Here is a 25,992-nt window from a genome sequence, read left to right on the forward strand (position 1 = left end):
GTAATTTTGCTGCCATGATACATTACAGCACCCTAACTGTGCACTCCATCCCAAACATTCTCATTTTAAAAAAAATTCTCATGGTCTCGTACTACAGTGACCTTGGCCATTGTCCTTTTTGGATAACAGGACCTTCTGTACGCTTATACGAAGCACACTTACTGCACAATTCACCTTAGGTCAAGTGCACTTCTTCAGTCTGTTTTTCCTGCTTGTGTTTGTCCAAAGATAATGCAATGTAGTCAACAGTTTTAAATCACATGACATTTTTTTCACGCTTTTTGTTATAGATTGATAACAGCTTAAAGTTATTATGACCAAAATATCAGTCTTTGTGTATAAAACCACAGTAGAAATCACAGTGTGAGATTTATCCAACCACTAACCTCTGAGAATTGTTTTTTCGTTGGGAAGATACAATATAAATGGCAATTTAAAGGCTGAGTCTGTCTTCCCAGTAGCTAAAGAGAGCACTGTGATACCAGTCTTCCATGGTATGGAAGAAGTATAAAACCCTGCTCCAAAATCTCCCTTAAGCAGCAGTAGGACATTGTGTGCTGCTGCTCTTGACACAGCAGCAACCACTAGTTGTACTAGTAGTACTGCAGAGATTAAATCTGTGCCTTCCTAAATGTATGTGCTATCAGGATCCAAAGAACTGGAAGAGTTCTCCTGTGTAATTTAAAGGACTTCTGTGCGTCACCATATGCAAAAACACACACGCTGGGCCCTCAGATCCCATTTAGTGGTCTCCCTGGCTCTGAACCACCACCAGTTGAAGACAAATGCCAGAGGTGAACAAGGGGTTGATTAAAACTCAAAACTGTGGGAAGAGATTATGAAAATTCCATCAAATAGTACTCTGTCAAAGGACAGTCTTTATTCACATGGAAATGAGCTGGCTATGTAACTGGATGCAAATCCCTTTTAACTCTAAATTGCCATGGCAACGGGACTCGGCCTATTGGTGTCTGCTTTCCTCCAGGAAATATAAAGCACCTGCGTAAAGTGCCCTGAGAAACAGGTTGACAAAAAGGCAAGTGTCATTTTGTCTTAAAATATTCTAGCTCTTACTATCTAAATAGACCTGTGTTTCTGTCTTCAGGAATAGTCTAATCCAGCAGGATTGCCAAGGGGCAACGGAGAAAATTGCTGCTTTTCTTCCAAAGGGCTTAGGGTCAATAAAAGAAAACATTGCCAGCTGCATAATGGATGAATTTGCCTGTTGCCAACTTTGCAGTCAAGGCAAAGAAAGCATATCAGATGTTTTTAGGGACCAAGATAACTTTCATCTCTTTCTTTCTTCTACTAGCCTCGTACATACAGATGCATATTTAACTAGCATACTGTTCCAGGTAAGGCCTACTGTATTTACACTGTTATAGGAAGCAGTATGAACTTTGGGCTCTAATCTGGCCTTTAATGAAATGTATGCAGTTCTGATCTGTGATCACTGTTGCCTAAAAAGAAAGCAGCAAGGGTGAAATCACACGGATGAGAGCCTCACTGTTCTCAGACAGAGAGGCCTTTTCTTCCCTTTCCCTCCACCAGCCGAGACCTCTCCAATGTCAGCTTAGTTGCAGACCATGCAGCTGCAGCTCACTTGCATGAGCTATAGACAAGGGGGGCCCTTATTCTTACTGACGACAGCGTTCCCTTTGCTCCCAAAAGGGTCAAAACTCAAATGTGGGAAGTCTTGTTCGTTGATTAAATTTGCAGTGGGGAAGCCTTGTGTCTGTACAGTGGGCATGCGCAAGCAGCAGAGAATTTCTGGGTCAGTCAGTCACCAGACAGCAGTTGGATCATCTGCTAGTGCCCTGGGATTTTTTTTTTGTTCCCTTAAGGCTGAGGTTTGAGAGGAAGACTTCAGTGTTCATTTCAGATAGAAACAAATCTGACCAGTGTCCTCTGTGGTTCTCTCTCAAACAACCTCTGTGCCCATGGATCAGCTGCTGTAACCGCTAGCCTGACACCCATGACAGGTGTGTGTGATAAACAGTTTCTTTGGTAAACAACTTGTCCTCACACTGACCCAGCAGCCTCCTTACTTCAGGCTTTATCTTTTCGGGTAACACGAAGGTATAATAATGTAACTAAAGTCTCTGAGCGGCCTGCTTCAGTATGTTTGTGACCTGAGAACTGGTAGTGTTTTAGTGACGGATGGCCTGCAAGGGACCTCCTATTTCTGTTTCCTTGCCATGGGACTTTCTGTAGAATGTATGGATTCATATATTTAGATATAAATATAGATATACTGTAGATATACTTTCTATAGAAAGCGTATATATATATATATATTTTAATGTATTTTTCCCAACTCTCTTTTATTAGGCAGTAATGCGTGATTCTCTATCAAAGTGTGAGAATCGCTGTCTTTCCTTTGTCAGCTTGTGGGCCATCACTTTGTGATAAACTACCTGAAAACGTGATCTGGAAGCCACTCTGTGAAGATGAACACCATCTCCAGCCGCTGGAGATCAACACCATCTCCAGCCGCCATCCCCACGCAAACAGGATATCGTTTTATTCTCCTCAGCGCCTAAGAGATGTCCGAGGGAGCCTTTTGCTTCCCCCCCTGCCCCAGCTGTGCCCCCGCTTTTTGCCGGGCGTTGCTGGCACCGAGCCTCCCCTCAGCGACAGCCTGACTGGGGCCGGGCCCGCCACCCCCGGGGCCCGCTGGGCCTTGTAGTTTCCCCGCTCCTCAGGCTGCGGCGGCGGCGCCTCACGCGGGCGGCGGCGGATTGGCGGTGGCGGCACCACGCGCCCGCTCGCCGCTCTCTCAGTGGCCGGCCGCCCAAGCCGTTACCTCGGGGCCGGCCGAGGCGGAGGGTGACAGGCGTTGCCCCGGGAACGGCCCGGGGCGGCCATGGCGGCGGGGCGGGCCCCGCGGTGAGGAGAGCCCGATAGGGGCGGGCGGTGCGGAGGGGGCCCTGAGGGGACGGGGGGTGCGTGTGGAGGGGCCATTTTGGGGGGAGGCCGCCTTCTGAGACCCTCCTCGTCATCCTCATCTTCCTCCTCCTCCTCCTCTTTGGTAGAGCCGGGAGCTTCGAGGGTGGCGTCTGAGAGGAGCCGGCGATGGCGTGGCTCGGGGCGCTCCGTGGAAATTGTGAGAGGCTTTCCGTCCCCACACGGCTTTCCTCCTTCTTTCTCTGTTAAATCTCCTAAGCAACGTTCGTTTGCCTTCCAGGGCGTTTGGGAATATAAAGCGTCGGAAATAGCCGGCCGAGCTGCATTGGATCGTGTTGAAAATGCTGGGAGAGAAAAAGCAGTTAACGGTGAAAAGAGATCTTTACGCGGACCCCACGTTTCCAGCCAGCGACGCCTCTATATTTTTTAATTACTGCACCCCGCTTGCCCAATTCAGAGGCGAGATATCTTGGTTGAGACCTCAGGTGAGTTTGAAGGTGTAAAAGCTTGCAGTTTTGTAGACCTGGACTTTAAGGTGGTAAATGTTAGCTAGCATTGAACAACTGCTTGTGGGTGTCTTTATTGGTTAGAAATATGGAATGGGCAAAAATAAAGTATGTGAGTATTAACGATACATGTCTCACTGTTTTTAAGTCAGGGTTCATGTTCGTAGTTTTGATTTAAATCAGGGTATAGAACTTCAGAATTCCATGATGCTCGTAGAAATTCAGATATTTCATTACAATTACATTTCATCATACACATAATGGGCATATCAAATTAAAAACAATACTACGTTGTTCCCTTTTTTCAAATAAATTGTATAACTTTTGAAAAAGAAATAACTGCATTTGAGAGTGTTTCAGAATGATGTTGATTCCTTTGCTATCATTGAAGAAAAATTGTGCTTTGATAACAAGAAAGATTCTCTTTTTTGCCGGCTATAGTTTGTATTATTGCTTTTAAACTTCCATCTAGCTTTTAGAGCCAGACATATGAGAACTAAAAAATTAGAATGCGTTTCTGCAGTACGTTCAATGAAAGTGAAATATTTATGATGTTGCTTTCTATATGTGGGGGGGAAAATAAGGCTATAAAAATGTAACAGAGTGAAAAAGTATGTTGTCTTTAGTAGTATTGCTTTTCTGCCCTACATCTGGGGTGATTGTGGAAGAGTAATGGAGCTATTGGTTCTCAGATGGAATTAACACACAAAAGACTTCACAGAGTCCAGTGTGCAGCTGGATTTTGTACTTTACGCCTTGGTTACTACTGAGGACTGATGAGTTAACTTCCGTTTCTTGCAGCGCTCGCAGATGCTCACTTTCAGATCAGATCAAATTGTTCAAGACCTTGCATTTGAAGTAATCTCTTTCACTACCAACTAATCTATTTTTATCTGCCCTAGAAAAGCTTTTTCTATTATATGAGTTCAGAGATTCTTGTAACTTGGGATGTGCAGTGTGTTACGAATGGCATCACTTCTATCACAGTTGATCATATGTCTTGCAAGGAGCTGATGAATTAAGTTGTCTTTCACTTATTGACCTCTCTGCTGAGGTTGCACTCGGTGGTGGCATTTGTGCACTAAAATCTATGCGGAAACTAGATTTACCTCATATAAAGTTCCTGTGAAAAACCACAAGGCAGTAATTTTGTTGTTGCTTGCTTTGGCTGAGTCTGAAGACGAAATGTTTTAAGAGGTAAAAGCTCCCTTATTTTCTGAGATGTCTTGGAGCCCTCCTGGCCTGCATTACAGACTTCTGTAGACTGTTAGGCAACCTTCAACTTTAACTCCCCTTCTTTTACTTTCAGGACATTTGTTCTACTCCTCGGTTATTTTCAAACAATCTGCAGGATGTGCAAGTGAAACAAGGAATCCTGGGAGATTGTTGGTTCCTGTGTGCCTGTGTAGCTTTGCAGAAGAGTAAATACCTACTGAATAAGGTAGAGAAGTTTCATGTTTCAGAATTTTCTTTACCTGATTTATATTTATATATTGTTTTTGAATCCCAATCCATACGAATATGGATTTTTGCTATGCTTAGTTGTACTGTTTTTGTTGTGACTTTTTTTTTTAAATTAAATGGCTGGTATTCAGCATAGTTTTAATTTGTTTCATTAAAAAAAAATAATTATTTGTCTCAATTTTGGCTTTTTGTCTCTAGGTAATCCCTCCAGATCAGCCCAGTTGGACAGATGAGTCATATCGAGGCTGTTTCACTTGTCGAGTCTGGCAGTTTGGACACTGGGTAGAAGTAACCATTGATGATCGTTTGCCTTGCCTTGGTGGTAAACTCTGCTTTTCCCAGTGTCAGACAGAAGATTTGTTTTGGCTTCCGCTGCTGGAAAAAGCTTATGCAAAGTATGTGAACACTGTTATTGAGGGAAGTAAAAGGAGGGAATTAAAAGGAGGTAGAATACTTGTGTATCTTACCTCCTGTTTACTTAGACATTGGACTGTTTTGGGCATAGATCTGCATATTATTCAATATAAAGTAGAGTGGTTGCCAGCTTTTCGATACTGGGTTGTACAGAAGTCTCTTCCTAAACCTGTAAGGTGTGTTCTTAATTACATGTGGGATACGATAGTCTTAGGGAGAGAATTAGGGTGAAAAGTAAAAGATTCAAATGATGTTCGTTAAGTCACTATCTACTGGTCACCTAATTTATTAAAGGGAACTGTTTTACTAGTGCAACGGTTTGAGGGCTCAGTGAAAAGCAGACAGCCTGTAAATATCTTTGTGGAAAGCAGCAACGTTACATCAGTTTAAGCTAGGTGAGGTCATGACTGTGTGTCCCACTGCTGCTTTTGCTTTATTTGACAGTTTATTACTGAGTAGAAATAATTAGATTGTTAACACGGTTGAAAATGTGGCTGGTTTATAAAAACATCTATCAAAATCATTGTGGTGAATGGAGTCAAATCTGGTTGGAGGCCAGTTACTAGTGGAGTCCCCCAGGGCTCGGTACTGGGGCCGGCCCTCTTTAATATCTTTATCGATGATCTGGATGAGGGCGTCCAGTGCACCCTCAGTAAGTTTGCAGATGACACCAAGCTAAGTGCGTGTGTCGATCTGCTCGAGGGCAGGAAGGCTCTGCAGGAGGATCTGGATAGGCTGGAGCGATGGGCTGAGGTCAACTGTATGAAGTTCAACAAGGCCAAGTGCCGGGTCCTGCACCTGGGGCGCAACAACCCCAAGCAGAGCTACAGGCTGGGAGATGAGTGGCTGGAAAGCTGCCTGGCAGAGAAGGACCTGGGAGTATTGGTTGATAGTCGGCTGAATATGAGCCAGCAGTGTGCCCAGGTGGCCAAGAAGGCCAACAGCATCCTGGCCTGTATAAGAAGCAGTGTGGCCAGCAGGTCTAGGGAAGCGATTGTGCCCCTGTACTTGGCTCTGGTGAGGCCGCACCTTGAGTACTGTGTTCAGTTTTGGGCCCCTTGCTACAGGAAGGACACAGACGTGCTCGAGCGAGTCCAGAGAAGGGCGACCAAGCTGGTGAGGGGTCTGGAGAACAAGTCTTACGAGGAGCGGCTGAGGGAGCTGGGCTTGTTCAGCCTGGAGAAGAGGAGGCTCAGGGGCGACCTTATCGCTCTCTACAGTTACCTTAAAGGAGGCTGTAAAGAGGTGGGGGTTGGTCTGTTCTCCTACGTGCCTGGTGACAGGACGAGGGGGAATGGGCGAAAGTTGCGACAGGGGAGTTTTAGGTTGGATGTTAGGAAGTACTTCTTTACCGAAAGGGTTATTAAGCATTGGAACGGGCTGCCCAGGGAGGTGGTGGAGTCACCATCCCTGGAGGTCTTTAAAAGACGTTTAGATGTAGAGCTTAGCGATATGGTTTAGTGGAGTACTTAGTGTTAGGTCGGAGGTTGGACTCGATGATCTTGAGGTCTCTTCCAACCTAGAAATCTGTGGCACTGTGATACTGTGAAAATGATACCAAATCTATCCAAAACAGAATTTGGAGACAAAGTGCACTGATGAGACAGACACGAAATGTACAAAAGAACCTGGGAGAAAGATTGTGTGGCTGCCAGCAGAGGGCAGAAAAAGACTTTAAGTATAAAGTAGGTTCTTCTGTGGGTATGTTGAGCAGAAGGTGTGAACTAGCTATGACTTGCTAACGCTTCTCTGTACTGTAGGTTTGAAAGGTAATGCTCTGTTTTCTGTCGAATCTTGTTGTTCTGTCTAGGTAGTCTTCTAATTTCTTTTGCTATGTTTTGCAGTCACAGCATCAGGTGGGGTAGTCTCTTGACTTATTTAAACTGTTGAAGGAAACACTGTGCAGAGTGAACAAACCTATTTAAGAGAAGGAAGAGAGTACTTACGGGGAAAGCAATTATATAGTGAAAGATGATGTGCAAATAAGGTAGAAATTACTAAGCTAGAGCAGTTCCTATATAGGAAAGAATGAGTTAATAAAATTCCCATCAAACAATGAAATACTGATGGCTTATGTATTCTTTAGGTGATGTATTCCGTATAGAAAGCAGTTTGTGCTTTCTCTTGCCTACTTGGGGATGAGGCAGGTTGTAGTCATGATTGTGATATAGGGCAAGATTGAAAGGACAAAAGAACCGTTTTTCTTGAGTTCCGCTGCTTGTAGAAACTTTTTCTTGTGTTTTTCTACAGACTGCATGGATCATATGAACAGCTGTGGGCAGGACAGGTGGCGGATGCTTTGGTTGATCTGACTGGAGGCATTGCTGAAAGATGGACCCTGAAAGACCCTGGAAGAAATGTAGAGAAAGAGAAGACTGGTATGGTTTTGAAGAAAGAATTGTTCAGGAGATTAATGAATCTGAAGGAACAATGCGTAATAAGCTGCTCAGTCCTCAATTCCAGACAAGGTAACAGTAAAGTTCTAGACGTTTAAAGGAAACTTTTCAATTTAATGCTGTTCAGTGCACAAGGAAGCCAGCAATTGCATACTGCTGATTCTAGTACCATGCATGTTTTGTTGAGTTCAGGATGGAAGGTTTTTGGGGAGGTGCTTTTTATATTAGGTGCATGGGAAGGTATTATGATACACTCTCAAAACAAAAAAATTCACCCAAATCCCAACTCTAAAAACCCTAATGAATTTCAGCACCAAGAATTTGTAGATGGTTGAGATCAGCTACTGAGTTAAAATGCTTTAAAATTTTCATTTATTTTATTTCTATATAGTTACAAATAACACTATTTTTAATGCTGTTTTTATACTGATCCAATAAACAATTTCCTTCTAGCTCAAAATTGCTTTCTTTCACAGGATGGTTTAATGTCTGTCTTTGTAAAATATGGAGTGAGTTCTTTTGTATATTTCCTCATCCTCCATTATTATTATTTTTTCTCTTCAGGTGCAAGTGAACTAGGAGAATTTCATGCCTTTATTGTGATAGACATGTTGAATCTTTCTGAAGTGTCAGGCAAGGAAATTGTCCTGCTACGAATACGAAATCCTTGGGGGAGGCGGTGCTGGAGAGGTCCCTGGTGTGAGGGGTAAGTAGGTTTATTTTAATTTGGAAAATCATTTGTAAAGGTTCTGAAGCTCAAGGTTGAAAGTTGCTAATAGATTAAAGTGAAAGAGAGAGGCTTTAGTTTGTATGCAGTTGTTTTGGGAGTTCACTGGTTATAAGGCTAGTCACATTGATCAAATAGTTCTGGTAATCTAAAGTTTTTAATGTCAGTTTTTTGTTTAAAAAAGTATTATATCTTTTCGTAGAAACACACTTAAGCTGTTTATTTTCTGTCTCCAGTTTTTGTGGTGCCTTTGTTTTCAATGCAGTTGGTCAAAGGACCTTTACTTAAAAGAGGTTTGTGGCTTCTTATAAGTTGTCACTTAGCTTTACTCAGCTGTTCTTATTGATAATGTCTCAGTTGCAGGAGACAAAAAAAGCTTGTTTAAAACAAAATACAGCAGAAGGATGCATATGCTTTTTGCTTGTGTGCTTTCTTTCTGTTTCTGCAGGTTAATATGAGGAGAAGAAACTGGAATTGATGTAGAGTATATATAAAGAAAAGATCTATTCTGAAAGGAAATACAGAATTTTGTTTTGCAGTTTGAATGGCAGATAGCTTGCACATAACAAGAATGAAAGGGCAGAGACCCTCTTAGCTTATTTTGAAAAGTATTAGGATATTTAGACTGTAAAAAAGAACACACAATTCTGGACGCAAGGAGCTTTCAGCAATAAATTATAGTAAAATATTATTGTGCTAATAAGCAGTTTAGAGAGTGTGGGGGTTGTGTGTGTGTCCCAAGTTGAAAAGATGTCTCAAGGAAGCCTCCATCCCTGGCGCTGCTCTTATAAGGCCAAAATTCTTTACTCAGAGGGTGGTGAGGTCCTGGCACAGGCTGCTCAGAAAAGTTTTGATTGCCCCATCCCTGGAAGTGCTCAAGGCCAGGCTGGATGGGGCTTTGGGTACCTTGGGCTGGTGGGAGGTGTCCCTACCATGGCAGGGGGTTGGAACTGGATGATGTTTAAGGTCTCTTCCAACCCAAACCATTCTGTGATTCTAATGCGATTATCCTTTAATGGTTTTTACTTTGGGTAGAGTTTTGGATATATTCTTAGTCTCTTGTGGTAGTTTCTTTGTCAAAGTGACTTGCCATATAGCTTTTTATATTTTAATGCCATATAGCATTTCCTTGAGTGGCCTTAGAGCCCTGTTTTTTTTTCTAAGTGCTGAACGCATATGTATTGCTAGCAAAACAAAAATGTTGCAAATATTGGCTTTTAATGGGTCCTAAATAAAATTTAGGGCTTAGCCAGCAGATTCTCATAGGGACAACTTGGTGCTTCATACAAGCAGTGGTTTTTGATGTTTGCTGTACAGCACTGAAATTCTTTTAGAGCCGTCACTGTGCAGCTTGGCTTACTTCCCTCACTGTTTTTAACAACCGTTAAAATCATTATTTTGGCTCTCACAGTTTGGACGCTATGCTGGGTCTATTGAAAGCAAAGTAGCTATTTCAGCTGTAAGTATGCTACTGTACCTTATCTGGTTTAGTTTGTTTCTAAGTTTTCTTTCAGTGTTGTGATTCATACTTCCTATTATCCGTCTCACTGACTAGCAAACTGTATACAGGAAACATTCTATGCAGGAATCTGAAAATAAAATGAAACTTCTTGTCCTACACAAGTTTGCTGCACAGGACAGAAGATGGTTACAGAACTCAGCTGGGTGAAGAGCTGAATCTTAGCTTTTGTCTTACAGTGGTCAAGGGTGGAGCCAACTAGATCCGGTAGTTGCCTCAGAACTGCTCTCACAGATCCAAGAGGGAGAATTCTGGGTTGATGAAGAGGAATTTTTCAGAGAATTTGATGAGATTACCATGGGCTTTCCAGTCAATGAGGAAGGACAACTTCAGAGCCTCTATACAGGTGTGATATGAAAAAACATCTTTCTTGTTGAAATAATGTTGTGTCAATGGGAAAGTGTCATTTGAATTGCAAATGGCTGCAACTAGACCATAATTTCTTTTTCTCAGTCTTTCCTACTTCTACACTTGTAGATCTTTTCTGTCTCTACTGCTGGAAAGAATAGAGGGATAAAAGGAAACTGAAGATCCTTAGAAGAGTCTTTCATATTCCTCAGAGATCTAGTTACTTGCTGGTTTGTTAAGAGATTAGCGTTCTTGTTTGAAGTTTAGACAGCTCCTGTTCTGGAGAGTATTTAGATTTTTTTTAGTGAGATAGAAACTTTAGATTTCTAAAACCAATTCCTTGTTACTTGTAAAGCTCATGTCATCAGTCTGCCGTTACCAGACATGACATTCATTTTTATGCCTCTCAAAATCTTGTTCATAAATGTCTACTGGGAAGAAGTATCAGGGCTACCACAGCATGTTCTCTTGGTCTAGGGAATCTCTGCTCTGCTGTGTATTTGTTGTATAAAATGAAATAACCTCCGGTGTCTGCACCATGTCTTTCTTATTTTGTTAGAGAAAGTGCTGTATCACTCTCAGAATCTTTTTGGATCCTGGGTGAGAGGCCAGTCTGCAGGTGGCTGCCGTAACAACAGCAGCTTCCCTACCAACCCTAAGTTCTGGCTGAGAGTCTGTGAGAAGAGTGAGGTGTGCATTGCTCTGCTGCAGAAACACAGGAAATACAGTGCTGACTGGGCTGGAAGAATTCAAAATCTAACTCACTTAGTAGAGAAAAATCTGTCTTTGACTGAAGGCATGCAGGTGAAGAATTATCAGGCTGTGGGACTGCATGTCTGGAAGGTAATTTGGAAGTGACGTTTTTCTTTTTGTAAAAAGGTTTCAAAACATTACTGAAACATCTGACTTAAATCATTCATTTCTTGCGGCAGTGATAGGATTCAACAGTTCACACATTTTACACCTCTGATTTATGTTAGAATGATCCCAATTATGTCACAAAGCAGATGCTCTCTGTACAGCCTAGGAGTGGACTAGTACTTGGTTCTCATCTTTGAGTGCCAAGATCCAGAACTTTTGAGCCTATTCCAAACTAGTGCATGATATTTCAAGCTGATTATTTGATGACAATTCCTGAATTTATTCCTCCTGAATATTAACACTTTCTATTCCTCTTTGATGTTCAGCTTGTCTGCTGATATTCTCTTCCTTGTTTAATTTTGTAAAAGTATGCATGTTTAAAAATGGTTTAAAGAATATTTGATCACTTTTTATTAAAAACTGCTCATTTTCGTAAAATGCCATGCATTGTTATGCATCTGTTCTAGGTGGAGAAGAAACGATTTAACCTTCCAAAGACCCTCTCAGCTCCTCCAGTTGTAGGTACCATCTGCCATTCGTATGATAGAGAAGTGCATGTATGCTGTGACCTTTCACCTGGGTATTATCTTGTTGTTCCCAGTACTTTTCTGAAAGATGCAGTAGGGCATTTCTTGCTTCGTGTATTTTCAACAGGAAGAATCTCACTCAGGTAGGTTTAAAAAGAAACAGAAATGTTCTCAAAGTTGTGGGCATGCACAAACACAGGATGTATGGGGTTATGTGCCAGTGTTCAAAATGTTTCTGAAGAGCTGTGCAGAGCATCAAATAATAGTGTTGTTTTCTCTTTGAATTAATGTAAGTAGTATTTTGTCTCCTTGTTTTTTGGATGAAGCAGCTGTTACCTCTTATTTAAAATATCACAGAGTCAGCTGAGTAGCATCCTGACTCTAAATTGTATGCCAGTGTTCTGAGAGAGCGCATATTTCATAAAAGAACTGAGCAGGTTTCTTCAGAACAGATCTCTCCTATGTGGAAGTTGTTTCTTAGCATTCGGAAAAATGAAGGTGTACCAGAGAAGTTAAAAGCAGCTGTTACTATAGTCAGTGATGGGAAAGAAGAGCTGTATGTTATCATGTACTGAAGAAAGTGTTGGCACATGTTCTAACAGATTGCCTGACATACAGCCTTGTTGATAGTGAGCAGTACAGTTTCAAATGCAAATAGAGTGTCAGCAATGGACTCAGATGACATAATACTTGTAGCTTGTCTTTGCAGAACAGGTGTGAAAAATAGCACTGACATGAATGCTGTCTTCTTTAGTTGAATGAAGGATTGGATTGTGAATTAAAGCATTCAACGCTGACAATATGGCAGAGTATTTTAATTGTGAGTGCCTCAAAACATTACTAGCATTCTGATCAAGTGCTTAGAAGGATCACTGTGTATTGTGTCATATTTGATCTTCATAACTTGTGATGGAAAACAGACTTTTTTAATGTACTCGGAGCAGTCTTTTTCCCCCAATATAACAGTGCTTGCTGATCGAACGCAGGATATCAGCAGTATCAGTCCAATAGCTTCTGATCACTTTTAATATTTTAACTGTAGCAGACTACAGAGATATCTCAACACTTCTAAGTCAGTTATTTATGAGCAATTCTGGGTTAGTGACCATAGGCCTGAAATAAATGCTTAAGAAGACATGATGACGAGTAGTTGTGTGGAGTCAACAAAGTTGTATCTTCTTCCAATAAACCTAAAAAAAATGAGGTTGCCTGACAGCTTGTGCCTGGTAAGCTATATACGGAGGCAAAATATACTGTTGGCAACATGTTTAAAAGCTGTTCAAACGTTTTGGTATTCTGATAGTACACTAACAGCTCGTATGTCCTTGGACGGAAGCTGGCAAATTGCAGTATAAAGTCAGAACATGGATTAATCATTTACTCTGCAGAATTTGTAGGCAAGATGGCATCAAGTTCTAGACTGAATAAAGGTTTGCAAAATGATGAGGCTAATTTTGCTATATGGGTGCAAGATGTGGACTTTTATTGCCATTATATTTGGTTTCTGGACATAGCATCTGTGGAACACTTGACTGGATATTTTATCCCATCATCTGTTGCTGTTAAGTGTAACACTTCTGCCTCTGAAATAGAGGTGTCAGTCTGGATACGTGTCTAGAATGGACAGTCACAGAATATCAGAACAGCTGTTACATTAACTGGATGGAAAAGTGGAAGTAAGGACAGATGGTATGTTTTAAGTTACATTGCAATATGATTTCAAATGCTGTGGAACTGATGTTGATACTAGTTTGTTCATGTGGCTGTGAGAAGTGGTGCTGGGCTATGATCGAAACGTGTTAATGTTACAGCAATTAAGTCAGCAGGTAGAATGGAATTCTCTGAATAAAGGCATAGTGGATCCAGGAAAAAAAAACAACCCCAGCGTATGTTTTGAACTTACTGAGAGGTGCTTGTGTGTGCTCAAGGCAACACTATCGGCTGTATTGCTTTCAATTATACCTTACAAAACAGTATTGAGAAAAGTGTGTAAACTGTGATACATCATGAATATATAAAAATCTATCTGGTTTTGATGCATAGTTTGCATATGCTATGTTCTTCTGGATGTCCCTGTGTTCCTGTAAGTTGATGTAATGCTAGTCTGTTTTTGTGAGCTGGTTTTCTAAATCTGTGAAATCATAGAGATCTTTGTGCATTTAGTTTTGTTCTCTCTTGTGTTTGATAGTGAGGTAAAACCACCACCACCAGATGCTGCCCTCTCTGAAGAACTCCCAGCAGGTGAATGGGAAACAGTGCAGCTGCAGGGATGCTGGAAAAATGGGCAGAGTGCTGGAGGTAGCAGGAACTTCCCCTCCTTCCATATCAATCCCTGCTTTCCCCTCTCCATTCCTGCAGGACCAGGAAAAAGCAGTGTGAAAGTTACTCTCCGTCAGCACTGCCAAGATAGCAAGTGTCGTCCAATAGGTTTCCATGTTTTCCAGGTAAGACTTCTTCTGATCAGCTTGCTTATTTGCCAGGTGTGAAGGTAAGCCTGTCAGTTGTTTCAGTGCTCCTTGCCCTGGGCAAGGGACATACTGCTTTTAGGAGAAGTTCAGGCTGATCCTGTGTAAAAGATCAAATTTCCTAGGATTGATTTATCTGTACTTAATACTGCCACCTGGATTTTCTGAAGGCCTTCCCATCCTTCTCTTCTATAGCTCTGTACGTAAGAATGAGCATGTGAAGTGTAATAGATACATAAAATATACTTTACTGTGCTGTACCTGGCATTTACAACTATGAAGACTGAAATATTTGAGAAGATAGGCATGTTTTCTTTCTTTTTGCAGGTGCCTAACAGCAGTTGGAAACCAAATACTTCCTCTTTTCTACACTTGGAGCCACTGGTTAGCTGTGTACCCCATTGCTATTCACAGGAAGTAAGCCAACTTTGCAGGCTTCCTGCAGGAAGTTATGTAATTATACCATCCACATACTTGCCCAATACAGAAGGCAATTTTACAGTGGTCATAGCAACCAAAATAGACAGGTAAAAATACGTTGCTTTGTGCATTTTAAGTTTTAAAGCTTTTTAACAAATAGGGATGTTTTTTGACAAGCTGCAGTGAGTTGTAAACTTTATTCCATGTAGTTGCTCCTGATGTGAGTAATAGCAGGTCTGAATCAGAGTCTGTAGATTCTGTAAGATTGTGTTAATATTCCATATGGGTAAGAATGTGGAACAACACCTAGCATAACAGTCTTCTCTTTTCAAAGTGTCATAAACTGATTTGCAAGATCCCCGAGGGCTTTGCACAGAAGTAAGTGTGGTTTTCATTTTCAACAGGAAACGTATTCACAGCCGAGAGACACTTGGACAAGTATTGCAAGAGGTAAGTGATACACTTCTTAATTTCAGTTGTCCTAAAGATGACACAGGCATCATCAAGGCTTATGTATTAGCTAATATTTGAGAGTTATGCATTAGCGGACTGGACTTTGAATGCTCTTATTTACTTGCTGCAAATTGATGATCAGGGAAGCAGTTATCTTTCTCTTGTTCATCTGCCAAAGCGCTATATGTACTTTCCTCGTGGTGCTTGTTATTTTAATATATAGGAAATTAAGTATGTAGTGAAGCTCTTTATTACCGTTGTTTTAGAAAAACAATGTTGCAAGACTGAGGGGTTATATTTAAAGATGTATTTCTTAAATATTCTGTGAAACTGTTTGGACTTGAGCAAAGGGTACTGCCTGACATCAAGGGAACAAAAAGGTTAGATTCTTCAGGACTTCAAAATTTGGTGAATTTGGAAATGGCAGTTGTAGTTTCCTGATCAGTGACAGAAATTAATGTCTGAATCTAATGTTCAAGAGCATAGTGCTCAGTGCTTTCAGAGTTTTAACCTCTGAAGGATCTAGGCAGTCAGTCTTACTGAGAAGTTGGGCTGTCGATTTCTAGGGTGGATCAGAGTAGAGCTGGATGTCAGTGTATAATTCTAGAAGTTTGTGCAATTTCTGATTACTGAAGTTATGGAATTAACAAGCTTTTTAGTTTCTTTAAGACATTTCACAGGCTAAACTAGCTTTTACCCTTGGTTTCTAAATCCTTCTTTTCTCTATTTTATTTCAATTCCTTACAAGTTTCTTCTCTTTCTTGACAAAGTTAACGGATTAAGTAGTTATTTTCTGCCTTGTTCACTTTTTTGTAGGTTTCATTTACAACTGTGATGAAAAGGTAATCTGGAATTCTCATGCTGTCATTTTGAGAAACCTTGGAAAGCTGAGGAATGCTTCACTTCTTGCTGGTTTTGGTTTCGAATGGGATAAAAAGAAGATGCTCATTGCCCCGTTGTTTTTCCAATGGTACCAACTGTCAGGCCTACAACGATGTCCTTGTAAAAATACCTCCTTAATCATGTACATTCTAAACATGTTCTTCCCATGTGTTTTAGAACCAGCATTGTACAGTGAATCTTCATAATGTACCTCAGTTCTTCACAGATGCAGGTGGAGAATATGTGCATGTTTTAACCCAAGCTGCAGTTTTAGAAGAAAACCAGAAATTGTAGGTGCATAATGGAATAATATTTGGTGGGGAAAAAAAAATCAAGCTTACAGAAGGAGACCAAACTTAAAGAGACCAAAGGGTAAACATGAAGGAAAGAAACTGGAGTCTTTATTCAGGTAGGACATACCTCAAGAACCATCAAAATACACTGGAGTAGAGAAAGTTCCTACACTGCCAGTCATGCTGCCGAGCACTTTATTGCGGGCTCTTTGCTGCACCATGCATATTGTAGGGTGAAAAGAATTTTTTTTGGGAGTTTTTCTTTAATGAAAACCACAAACAAAAGAGATAAGACTTGAAAACTTTTGTTTATGGACTACCGTGTCAGACTGCTTTTGTAAATCTGTCAGAATGTATTTTATGCAAGATCTGCCCTCACTGTAAGAAATACGAAGTTTAAGAGACTTTTCTTAATTTCTGTTAGAAAGTATTTCTTATTCAAGGAAGATTTTTTAGATGTTATATTTTCCTCAATAAAAATGGAGTAATGTTAAAAAGTTTTAAAATGTCTTTTATTAAAAAGGTGAAAACTGTCAATGATGTCATGTCTTTTTGTTCTACGATTTTCACTAAATGGAAGGTGGTAATTGGAAATATTAGGAGAATAAGGCTTTCCTTTAGTTTTATGTCTGAGAAATAAGTAACTTTTTGCTTTTGCTTTCAACTACATTCTAGCGTAGTTTATGCTTGTCCCTACTGAACCTTGACAACTGAAAGCACCTAGGATGCTCCTGGCTGCATTTTAAGTAGTCAAAACTTTCCACACCTGTTGTGGAAGTATGGGACAATGAAAGAAAAGCCCCTGTGGGTAATGAATGTGTTTGCTTTACCAAATATTGCCATCTTCATTATTTTCTTCATTTCTTGAAAGGCTGTTACTTTCCCTTCAAATAGCAAATTATTGGATGATATAATGGTGTTTCTGAGTAGAAGGAGGGAAGTTCATGAGGACACCTGGATCCGTGATGTGATGAAATAGTGAACAGGTACTGAAGTAGTAATGTAAAAAAGGTGTAAGTATTTCTAAATTGAATATGGTTATAAGAGATCCTATTCTGCATAAATTTATGCATTTGTGAAGCTTATATACTACAAGATACAGTGCTTCCAGGGAGTGTGAAAGGAAAAGAAGAGCCAAAACTTAGTCTGTATAACCTGGTATCTTCCGCAGAAGGATGTAAGAGAAGGCCTTCTGTGAATGACGAGGAATAACAGAATACTGAAACAAAACTGTTTTTTCAGGCATCCTTGCTGCATCAGAACAGTTGTGCCATTTAAAGTGTGATGTGTGACGGAGCGCACATGCAGGGAAAGCTTGGTACAGGTTGCTTCTCTAAAATGCTACATCTGATTCCACTGCTACTGGGAGTGTGTAAATACGTTTTTTTGATAAAGTAATCGAGTATTTATATATACCTAAGACTTGATTATATGAGCTTACGTAAGTAAACTTATTTTAATTTCAAAAAGTTCAACTGCATGAAATCAGACCTCCTAAATAAAAATACTTCTATATTAATTTGCTATACTGAGTTACCTAAATTTGAATGTAAATGAGATACTTGTTCTTAAAGTAACTGCAGTTACTGACTGGTCAAAGTCCCTCAGCTTTGTAGGATGTTGCAGACTAACGTGGAATAGCCCGCAGTTGGTATGGATGTGGCTGCAGTATTGCACCCAAAATATACTCCATGTTGATTTCCTTTACTCCCTCAGGGAGCTGGAATGTGAACGCCCGAAGCAGGTTGGTAAAGAAGATGAAGAGTTCAACTCGTGCCATCTGTTCCCCCAAACATACACGGTGCCCTGCAGGAAAAAGGGAAAAGAAGTTAGCTGTGTAAAGTGAAGTTGTGAAAAAGAACATAAAACAGTATTCCACTGAGTTCCATAAATCATGTAAGCTAATTATTTTCTTAAGACGTTTCCTGTTTCCGTTCGCCCTTCTGTAAGGACAGAACATGCCTTTAAGGTGACGGGGACATTTATTTACCTGAGAAACTGTTTTTCTAATTATGTAAAGTATTTTTTTTTCCTGGAACATGAATGAGATTCTGCCTTTTTACTTTTGCTTCATGTTCTGTGTCTTGTGTTCTGTGACAATCACAAAGGACTTCTTGGATAAGGAGCCGGGTTTTGTAAAGCTTCATTACTTCAAGGCCTTTACATGTTAAGTAGGGAGAACTGGAACACTGTAGCATGCAACTCTGAAGATAAGTAGAAGGATGTAAATGGTCTTTCTCCAAAAGAAATTAAAAAGGCTACATTGGGTCCTTAGAGCCTAGTACCTTCTCTGTAATACTGTCCAGGAGCAGATATTTAAGAGATGGGAGTGAAACATAGGCAGAATGATATATAGGCTCAGTGATTCATTTCGATGTACTGTTTTTATAGTATATTTCAGATTTTTATCCAAAGTACATTTAATATATATAATATCTCAATATTCACACTCTTTAGAATATATGTTATATTGAAATACTCATATTATATAAATTGAAAACCACCAAAGCAAGTTAAAAAAAAGAATTTCCTATGCCTAGGTTGAAACAGTAACATAAATTAGTTATCTTCATTCATGTAAACTGGTGGCAAGTTTTTTGATTGACTATATAATGTTCTGTTAAATCCTTGGTTTTGCTGATTTTCTGGAAATGCAAGAGAACCTGTAACTAGATTATTATTGGAGGATTTGGGAGACGGAGATTTGGTTTTCTGATTTATCACAGATTTTTCTCTGTGCGCTTTGTCAAATCATATTACTTTTGTCTTTGGGTTCCCATTTGTAAGGTGAGAATAAAACCTCAGAATGAGGTTTTATAACAACCTTGAGGATGTTAAGAAGGTTAAATATGTTATGGACTAAGAAGGTGAGATACCCTGATAGTAGGGACTATACATATACCAAGAAGATAGCTTTATTCCTCCTAGCCATACTTATTCTCTGTTTTAATGCATAAAAATATAAAATTCAATACAATATTTCTGGCTTTTACAGTAAAACACCTGACTTTACATATTCATACCAAATGTGTTTTTAAAATTTTAGAATTTAGAAATAGTGGTTTTTAGTTGTGCTGCAAGACGATGAACAGGAATGCTGAAGCGTCAGGGCATTACCTGCTGAGAAAGGTAAGAACGCCTCTTTGTTCACAAAGTTGCCATCCAAATCAAGGAAATGATTTGGGTTGAATTTCCAAGGGGTTTCCCAGTGCTCAGCGTCATACACAACAGAGTGCAGATTTGGCAACACAAGTGTGCCCTGCAAGAAGAAGCAGAGATTGTTTTCTATGTGACTGATTCTTTTCTGGCTCTTTCCTTTTGTTTAGTAGATAATAGCGCCATCCTGTGTCTGCGGTGCGTTCTCTGGATTCAGCTTGGTCTTCTCCTGCGTACATCCAGGCATAACGAACCCTTGTATCTTCTCTTTGTTGTAAAGTATTACGTGTTTGGCTCTGTCTACATGTTATCTCATCCTAGGGCTACTGAAGTGTCTTCCTGTCTGAGCTAGATTGCAGCTTGGATTCTTTTAGATGCCTGCCAGAATAATCACAGTAGCTTTCTTCTTTTGTACTCTTTACTGGATCTTTCAATTCCATCACATCAAATTCATGCTCAATGTGTTTGGGACATTCCTAACATGTCAGTGTGACTGTTAGATCTGTTGCTGTAATGAGCCATCGTCGTCTTAAGTATGTGTTTTTTGGGATGAGGGTTTTTTTTTTTTTTAATTGGCAGGGGTAAGTATGGCTCCAAGCTGCCCCCTTAATTGTGAAAGTTAGCTAGCATGCAATTCATTAAACGCCATTTAAAAATCATTCCTTAAAACACTTGCTCTGCTTTGATGCCCAGACATCATCTGTATTTGGCTAGCAGGAAGAAGGATTTGAATTTTCCCGATGTATTTTTACTACCTGTGCTGTTAGCCTTTTTCCCAAGCCGTTTCTTTTGTATCTGCTAATGAAAACTTAGCCCTGAGCACTCACGTTTGTTTCATGCCTGTGACATGCTACAATATGCTCTCTGTGCCAAGTTAGGAGTTGTTGGAGCTAAGGTGATAGAAATACTAAACATCCATAATCAAAAGGTTAAAAAAAAAAATATGTATTCTATACCTTTTTAATGTGAAAGCCCATCAAAGTTGTATTCCTCACACATTGTCGAGGGACCCCAACAGAGGTAATGTTGCTGTACCGCAAAGTCTCATGAATCACAGCATTTGTATATGGCAGTTTTTTACGGTCTTCATAACTGATGAGATGGGACGGTTCCAGAGCAGCCTCTATCTCTCTTTGAACCCTTTCTGCAAAGAAATGGGAATATTTATTTTTTCCCTTTGTTTTCAGTTTTGTATAAGTATGGTCCAGGAGTGTGGAAAAAGAAATTGTGTTGTTCTGAAATGCCTTGGCACATAGCTCAACTGCTTTGTTGGTTTCAGTCGATCAAAGAAACGCATATTCCCAAAACACAGGATGGTCTCTGACTTAAGACACATCCCACTTGCTTATGAGGGTAATATCGTTCTGTATTAAAAAAAAAAAAAAAAAGTGACGGGTTCTATTTCTAGTATGTTTATGAATACTTTTCAGATCAGGTAGCTTTGAAAAGTTTTAACCCCATTGAAGGTTAGCAAAAATCTTGGTTGCATACAAAATCATGTCTTTAGCTAGTATTCTGTGTTTTATCTCATTAGAAGGGGGTGGGAGTGATTTTTATTAATTTCTGTTAGTCTTGCTTGGTGATCTGGTGGGGAAACACACTTCTGTTTCATTTGTTTCATTTCTAGACCTCACTTGTTGACATACTACCATTTGAATTCATTGCTAACATTTATTTGCTATGTTGCAAGGGATTGAGCTCATACTTACACTGCAATGATGTTCCTTATGATGTAATGTTGAGTACAGTTCGCTGATAAGGCTTTTACTCACCTTGTATTCCTGGGTATTTCACCATATAGAGCAGTGCCCAGAGAAGGGTGGTACTTGTTGTTTCTGTCCCTCCGAGCAAAAGATCAACCACAGTCTGAACCATGTTGTCTTTATTAAACGTAGAGGTGGGGTCATCTTTGGTCTGTAGAATATATTCACAAGAAGACTATGAAGTGGAGATTTTCAGACTTACCTTTGGTCATGTAGCAGTTGGTTTTAATGGATGAAAAAGGTGAACAGCCCATCAAAAAGCAAAACTCTTGGGTTTACAAGCGGAAGCATGCATATAAGAATTCTATAGTAGTTACTTAAGAGCAAGTATTTATAGTAGGCACCGAGGCCAAGGGGAGGCTTGTGGGGTAAACAGATACTTACTTTCTCTATTTGAGCTAGGTAGAAGTCAATGAGATCCTGTGGATTGCCTGCTTTCTCTCTCTCGTGATTCTGGACCTCATTCATAACTAAACTGTGCATGAAGGCGTTGAATGCAAACACTTCCTGATGCGGTCCTGGGAAATAGTGCATAAGCCATGGGAAAGCATCGTACATCTGTGATTTTAAACAAAAAGGAAGAAACGTGAGCTCTTTTAAACAGAGAACCCAATTCCAATTTACTGATTACTGTGTAAAGTCACTGCAACACTAATTTCAGTTAGGAGAGGCAATACACAAGTCGGAACATGGGAAATAATGGAATGGAAATGTTTGAAAGTAATCATCACCGACTTGATTTTTTTTTTAATTGTGAAGTACAAATGCACTTTAAGGCACAGGAGCAAGAAAATTAGATTCTTACCCTGCCCCAGATAGTAGCTTGAAAGTAGATCACAAAATAAATAGCTTTGATAAGCTTGCTGAAAGATTCATCCTCACTGGAGAAACGATGTCCAAAAACAACAACACAAATTATATTTGCAATAGCATGGACAATGAACGTGCGGGGATCAAAAGGCTTGCCTGTGAATATAGGAGGTACTTGTGAATATTTCTGAACAGACTGTAGTGAGAAATAATACAGGAAGAAGGCAGCTTTTTTTTTAAATAGTAAAAGTAATAACAGTTCAAGTTGTAGATTATCAGATAGATAAATTTCATACAATTGAACTCTAGGTTAATACAAATTAACTGGATGGATTGTATTTGTAGGGAGTCTTAATTTTCAATCTGCTTTAAATTTTTATAAAAACAGTAATTATTGGCTTTGAGAAGACAAACGTTAGATCTCCTTTCTCCTGCCTCTGACTTGTGATCCAGGTTGTCTGAAAGCACGAGCACTGCATTAGAACATATGCCTTCAAATCTGGAGGCAGATAAGTACGTTTGGAAAAAAATAAAGCAACAAAAAACAGGAAAAAAAAGTCAAGTCTGAATTTTGTAGTCATGTTAAAATGACTTGTCTGTTTTGTTTTCAAGTGCAGTATAACATTCAGTTATTTATATATATATATATATATATATGACTTTTTTTTATTCCCACAGATTGGAAAGGCAAAAGTTGCATAACGCTAATTTTACAGGATGGAACACAGCTCCTATTAAAAAGGGTTAAAGTAAACAGAAACTAAACCTGGAAAAAAAAAAATAATCAAGTACACGTTTAAATGGTGAGGACAACCTTTGAATTATACTAAGGAAGATGGTGGATTATGCATCTCTGACTTCAGTCCAACATTCGTAGTGCTTCTTGGAAAAAGTAAATACAATTATTGGGTTCAGTATGGGGAAGAGTTGCATAGAAGGTAAAGATTTGGGCTGTACCAGGGACTCAGACTAGATGGTTTACTCATTTCTTACATATCCACGGATCTTTAAAATGTTGCTCTCAGAAGATAGATGGGCCATTTTGCTATATGTAGGGCAAAGTAAGATGGTGAGGGACCTTAGGGAACTTCTCTGGTTTCACATCAGTACGGAATATGGTGTGGGTGAGGGATTTGGCTTATCAGAATATTTACATTTAGTTGCTTTATTTTGGCATCTTGCTAAAATTCTACTGGTTTCTATTTCATCTAAACCCTAAAAAGGAGTTTTGTTGGACAACTGAACGATACATTCCTTGTGTTGGGCTTCTTTCTCTGCCAAATCCTAAAGGTTTGCTGCCCTAGAATGACTTGCAGCAGGTCACAATTTGTGTTCTTTATGGAAGAAAACAGGGTTTTTCTATGGGGTTTTGATAGGGTTTTTCTGAATGTAAAAATTGTTACCAGCTGTCCTCGAGACTGTGTTGATAATAAACATGTTTTACTACCCTTACTTTAAAAAAACAATTTCATATTGCCAGCTGTGCAGACAAAACATTTTTTTGCTAAGAATGCAATTAAGAAGCTGGTAAAGTCCCACTAATAGGAAAAATAATACCTATGTTACTTTTTTTTTTTTTTAAAGGGGGGTGTGAAACTTTTATTCCCCTAACCCAATATATTTCAGAAAATGCTCTAAGTCTTATTTTTTCTAGTGAATTTACCTTTTGTGTTTGCAAAGATGTCCAGAAGGTGATGGGCCTCTGTTTGAATTTGATACTCCAAATTGTTCTTACCAAATCCAAGGCTTCTTATAACCATCATGCCAAAGCGTCTCTGTTGCTTCCAGGTGTGCCCGCTTGTCAGAAAAATACCTGAAGAACACAGAAACCTTTATTTGATTGCTAGGGAGGGAAATCCTTTCACTGCAGGAGGCAATCTGAAACTGAGTGGTAAGGGGTTTTGGTAAAGGCAGAACAGCTTTCTCTACCAGTGTCTTCTCCGTGAACATTCTTCAGTTTTAGAACTGATACAATTGCAGGGCAACTCCTCTCAGCAAGTATTTCTTTTAATCTATGGGAAAAAGCCAGTAGCATGCTCTATAAGAGGAGTTTTTTTTTTTTTCTCCTTAATATGCTAGCTCTGCACGGAGCCTTTATGCTACATAAGCCCAGTTATGTGTTTGTATAACGGTAGGTTGTGTTTTATAGGAAAGCATCTTTTTTCTTTGTCTTGTTCATATTTCAGTATGGTGACATCTCCTACCTTTCTCACCCATCATGTCCCTGTAGAATGGGGTGAGAGGTCTTCCAGAAGTCTCCTGTGAATGGGTAATTATGCCCTCTTTTACTGCTTTGTACCCGTTCAGTATAACAACAGGTGTCTGTCCCATCCACAGTGTGTAGATATTCCCACAGATTTTGGTCAACTGAAGAGTTAATAACAGTAAATTAGTACATGTGAAATAGGGAATACATACACTTAATTATTCATTTTAAGAGTTTCCTGTTGCTATAGCTAAACTCATTTGCCATCAAATTAGGTCAAGGGTATCAGAAAAATTTAGCCTTCTGTTGTAATGTGCTTTGGGAACAGACAATAATCGTACTTTACAGAATAGATACTAAGGGCATCTCTCAAAAGAGCACCTCTGAAAATGTCACAAAGAAACTCTGTTAGCTCAGAATCAAAGAACAAAGGAATACATGCAAAATCCCCCAAATTTTCTGTTAATTTTCATTAATGACTTAAATTGTCAGATTTTTTCTTGCTTCTAGCTTCTGGAGAAAGCAAAGCAATATTTTTGGATTCTTTCCTGTAGCTTTCCCATGATTATTCATATTTGCCTCTATTGGCCCTCCTCAGATTATGCTCATATTTTTCCTTAAAACAGTTTGAAGCAAATTCCTTAGTTGTAATTTTATTTGGCTTATAAAGGACTCATGTTGCAAGCAGAACAGCAACCGTTTTTTTCCTGTTCCATTTTAGTAATAATCTGTGCATTGCTGACTTTTGGTGGACGAACAAGGGGTCAATTTACATTATATATTTGGTCTTCTAATGGCCACTCATGGCCTGGACATGTTCCAGTGATATCAGTGTCAGGCAAAGGAAATTCTACTCGAGATGTTTTACAAGACGAGAGATATCAATATGAAAATAGAAAACAAAACTGACAATGGAATATCATGGTACTGCATTTAGTCTTTGTGATAATGTTATACATGGATTTTACTGTATCCAAAAGAGAGAGAGAAAATGTGATAAAGCATTATGATATATTTTACTAAGGAATATTTTTATTAATGCAGGGTCTTTGGATTCTTTGATATTAGTTGATAATTAAGATTGAAGATTAAAATAAAAAAGCCCGAAGTTTAAACTGTTCTTATGCAATGTACAGTGTATGTTAAAAAAGATGGATTTTCAACCACAGATATAAATAAATACCTTGGCGAGAGTTTCTCTGCGAAGTTTGAAGTCCAGCAGCCACAAGTTTCCAATGACAGGGAGAGGGACTGGTCCTGGAGGAAGCTGGCTACGCATCCATTGCAGCTTCAGGAACTGCAAAATCAGGAAAGATGCTACCAGAGCTATAAAAATCTCAACAATCCCCAACATCTTATGAAATTTTTTTGCTTCTTGCTGTTTTTGTGTATGACTCTGAAAATACGAAGTTCTGTAGATGAATGAGTTTGCCTCTACTGAAGTCTATCTCTTTCTAGAGAAAATATGCCATCTCTCTCTCTCGTTCTCCTTCCCTCTCTCTCGACCTGCGGTTTTTCCAAGCTGAAGTCCTTAGAAAACTTTGAAATATGTGATCCCTTGCAGTTAGCCAAGCCACACCCACTCAGTTTTATGATCTGTAATTGTGATCTTTTTCTTAGAATTTTGTTTTCTTCCTATTGTTGATATTGGTTCTAAATGGTAATTGTCAGTTATTCAAGGATATCAGGTGTCTTGCATCATGGTAACACCTCCTGTAGCTAAACACTGAAATGCCAAGGATGCATTACTTATTACCTTTCTGAATCACTACAATTAAGTGTTTTCTTTTACAGAAGCAGAAATGTGTACATAATACTTGTCCATTAGGATACAGTCTCTGAGGAGAACAAGAATTGAATTCAGGCAGCATAAGG

The 25,992-nt window shown here is 39.5% G+C and overlaps 2 protein-coding genes across 6 annotated transcripts; one reads left to right on the forward strand and one right to left on the reverse strand.

The window, feature by feature from the left end:
* The first annotated feature begins 905 nt into the window (after positions 1 to 905).
* Positions 906 to 16,719, forward strand: CAPN10 (calpain 10). 5 transcript variants are annotated; one of them, XM_080603857.1, is made up of 15 exons: positions 906 to 2,889; positions 3,036 to 3,106; positions 3,188 to 3,392; positions 4,723 to 4,854; positions 5,076 to 5,272; positions 7,542 to 7,759; positions 8,252 to 8,393; positions 10,113 to 10,279; positions 10,841 to 11,124; positions 11,610 to 11,812; positions 13,858 to 13,910; positions 14,028 to 14,113; positions 14,462 to 14,661; positions 14,959 to 15,004; positions 15,824 to 16,719. In XM_080603857.1, exons 3-15 carry the CDS (start codon positions 3,249 to 3,251, stop codon positions 15,851 to 15,853), a joined length of 1,902 nt encoding a protein of 633 aa, XP_080459983.1. In that variant the 5' UTR covers positions 906 to 2,889; positions 3,036 to 3,106; positions 3,188 to 3,248; the 3' UTR covers positions 15,854 to 16,719. The 5 variants fall into 5 exon arrangements, 3 of the variants coding, with proteins under 3 accessions (XP_080459983.1, XP_080459982.1, XP_080459981.1); XR_013954699.1 differs by lacking the exon at positions 13,858 to 13,910 and having other exon boundaries at positions 910 to 2,889; XM_080603855.1 differs by having other exon boundaries at positions 910 to 2,889; positions 13,858 to 14,113.
* On the reverse strand, positions 16,263 to 25,613 carry LOC308199543 (cytochrome P450 2J2-like). The gene is made up of 9 exons (XM_080603873.1): positions 25,301 to 25,613; positions 24,116 to 24,278; positions 23,575 to 23,724; positions 21,907 to 22,067; positions 21,486 to 21,659; positions 21,111 to 21,252; positions 20,295 to 20,482; positions 19,300 to 19,441; positions 16,263 to 17,988 (listed from the first exon to the last, which is right to left on the reverse strand). Exons 1-9 carry the CDS (start codon positions 25,469 to 25,471, stop codon positions 17,810 to 17,812), a joined length of 1,470 nt encoding a protein of 489 aa, XP_080459999.1. The 5' UTR covers positions 25,472 to 25,613; the 3' UTR covers positions 16,263 to 17,809.
* Positions 25,614 to 25,992: the final 379 nt, after the last annotated feature.

This window comes from Anser brachyrhynchus, assembly GCF_964034855.1.
Source record: "Anser brachyrhynchus genome assembly, chromosome: 9".
Taxonomy (NCBI): domain Eukaryota; kingdom Metazoa; phylum Chordata; class Aves; order Anseriformes; family Anatidae; genus Anser; species Anser brachyrhynchus.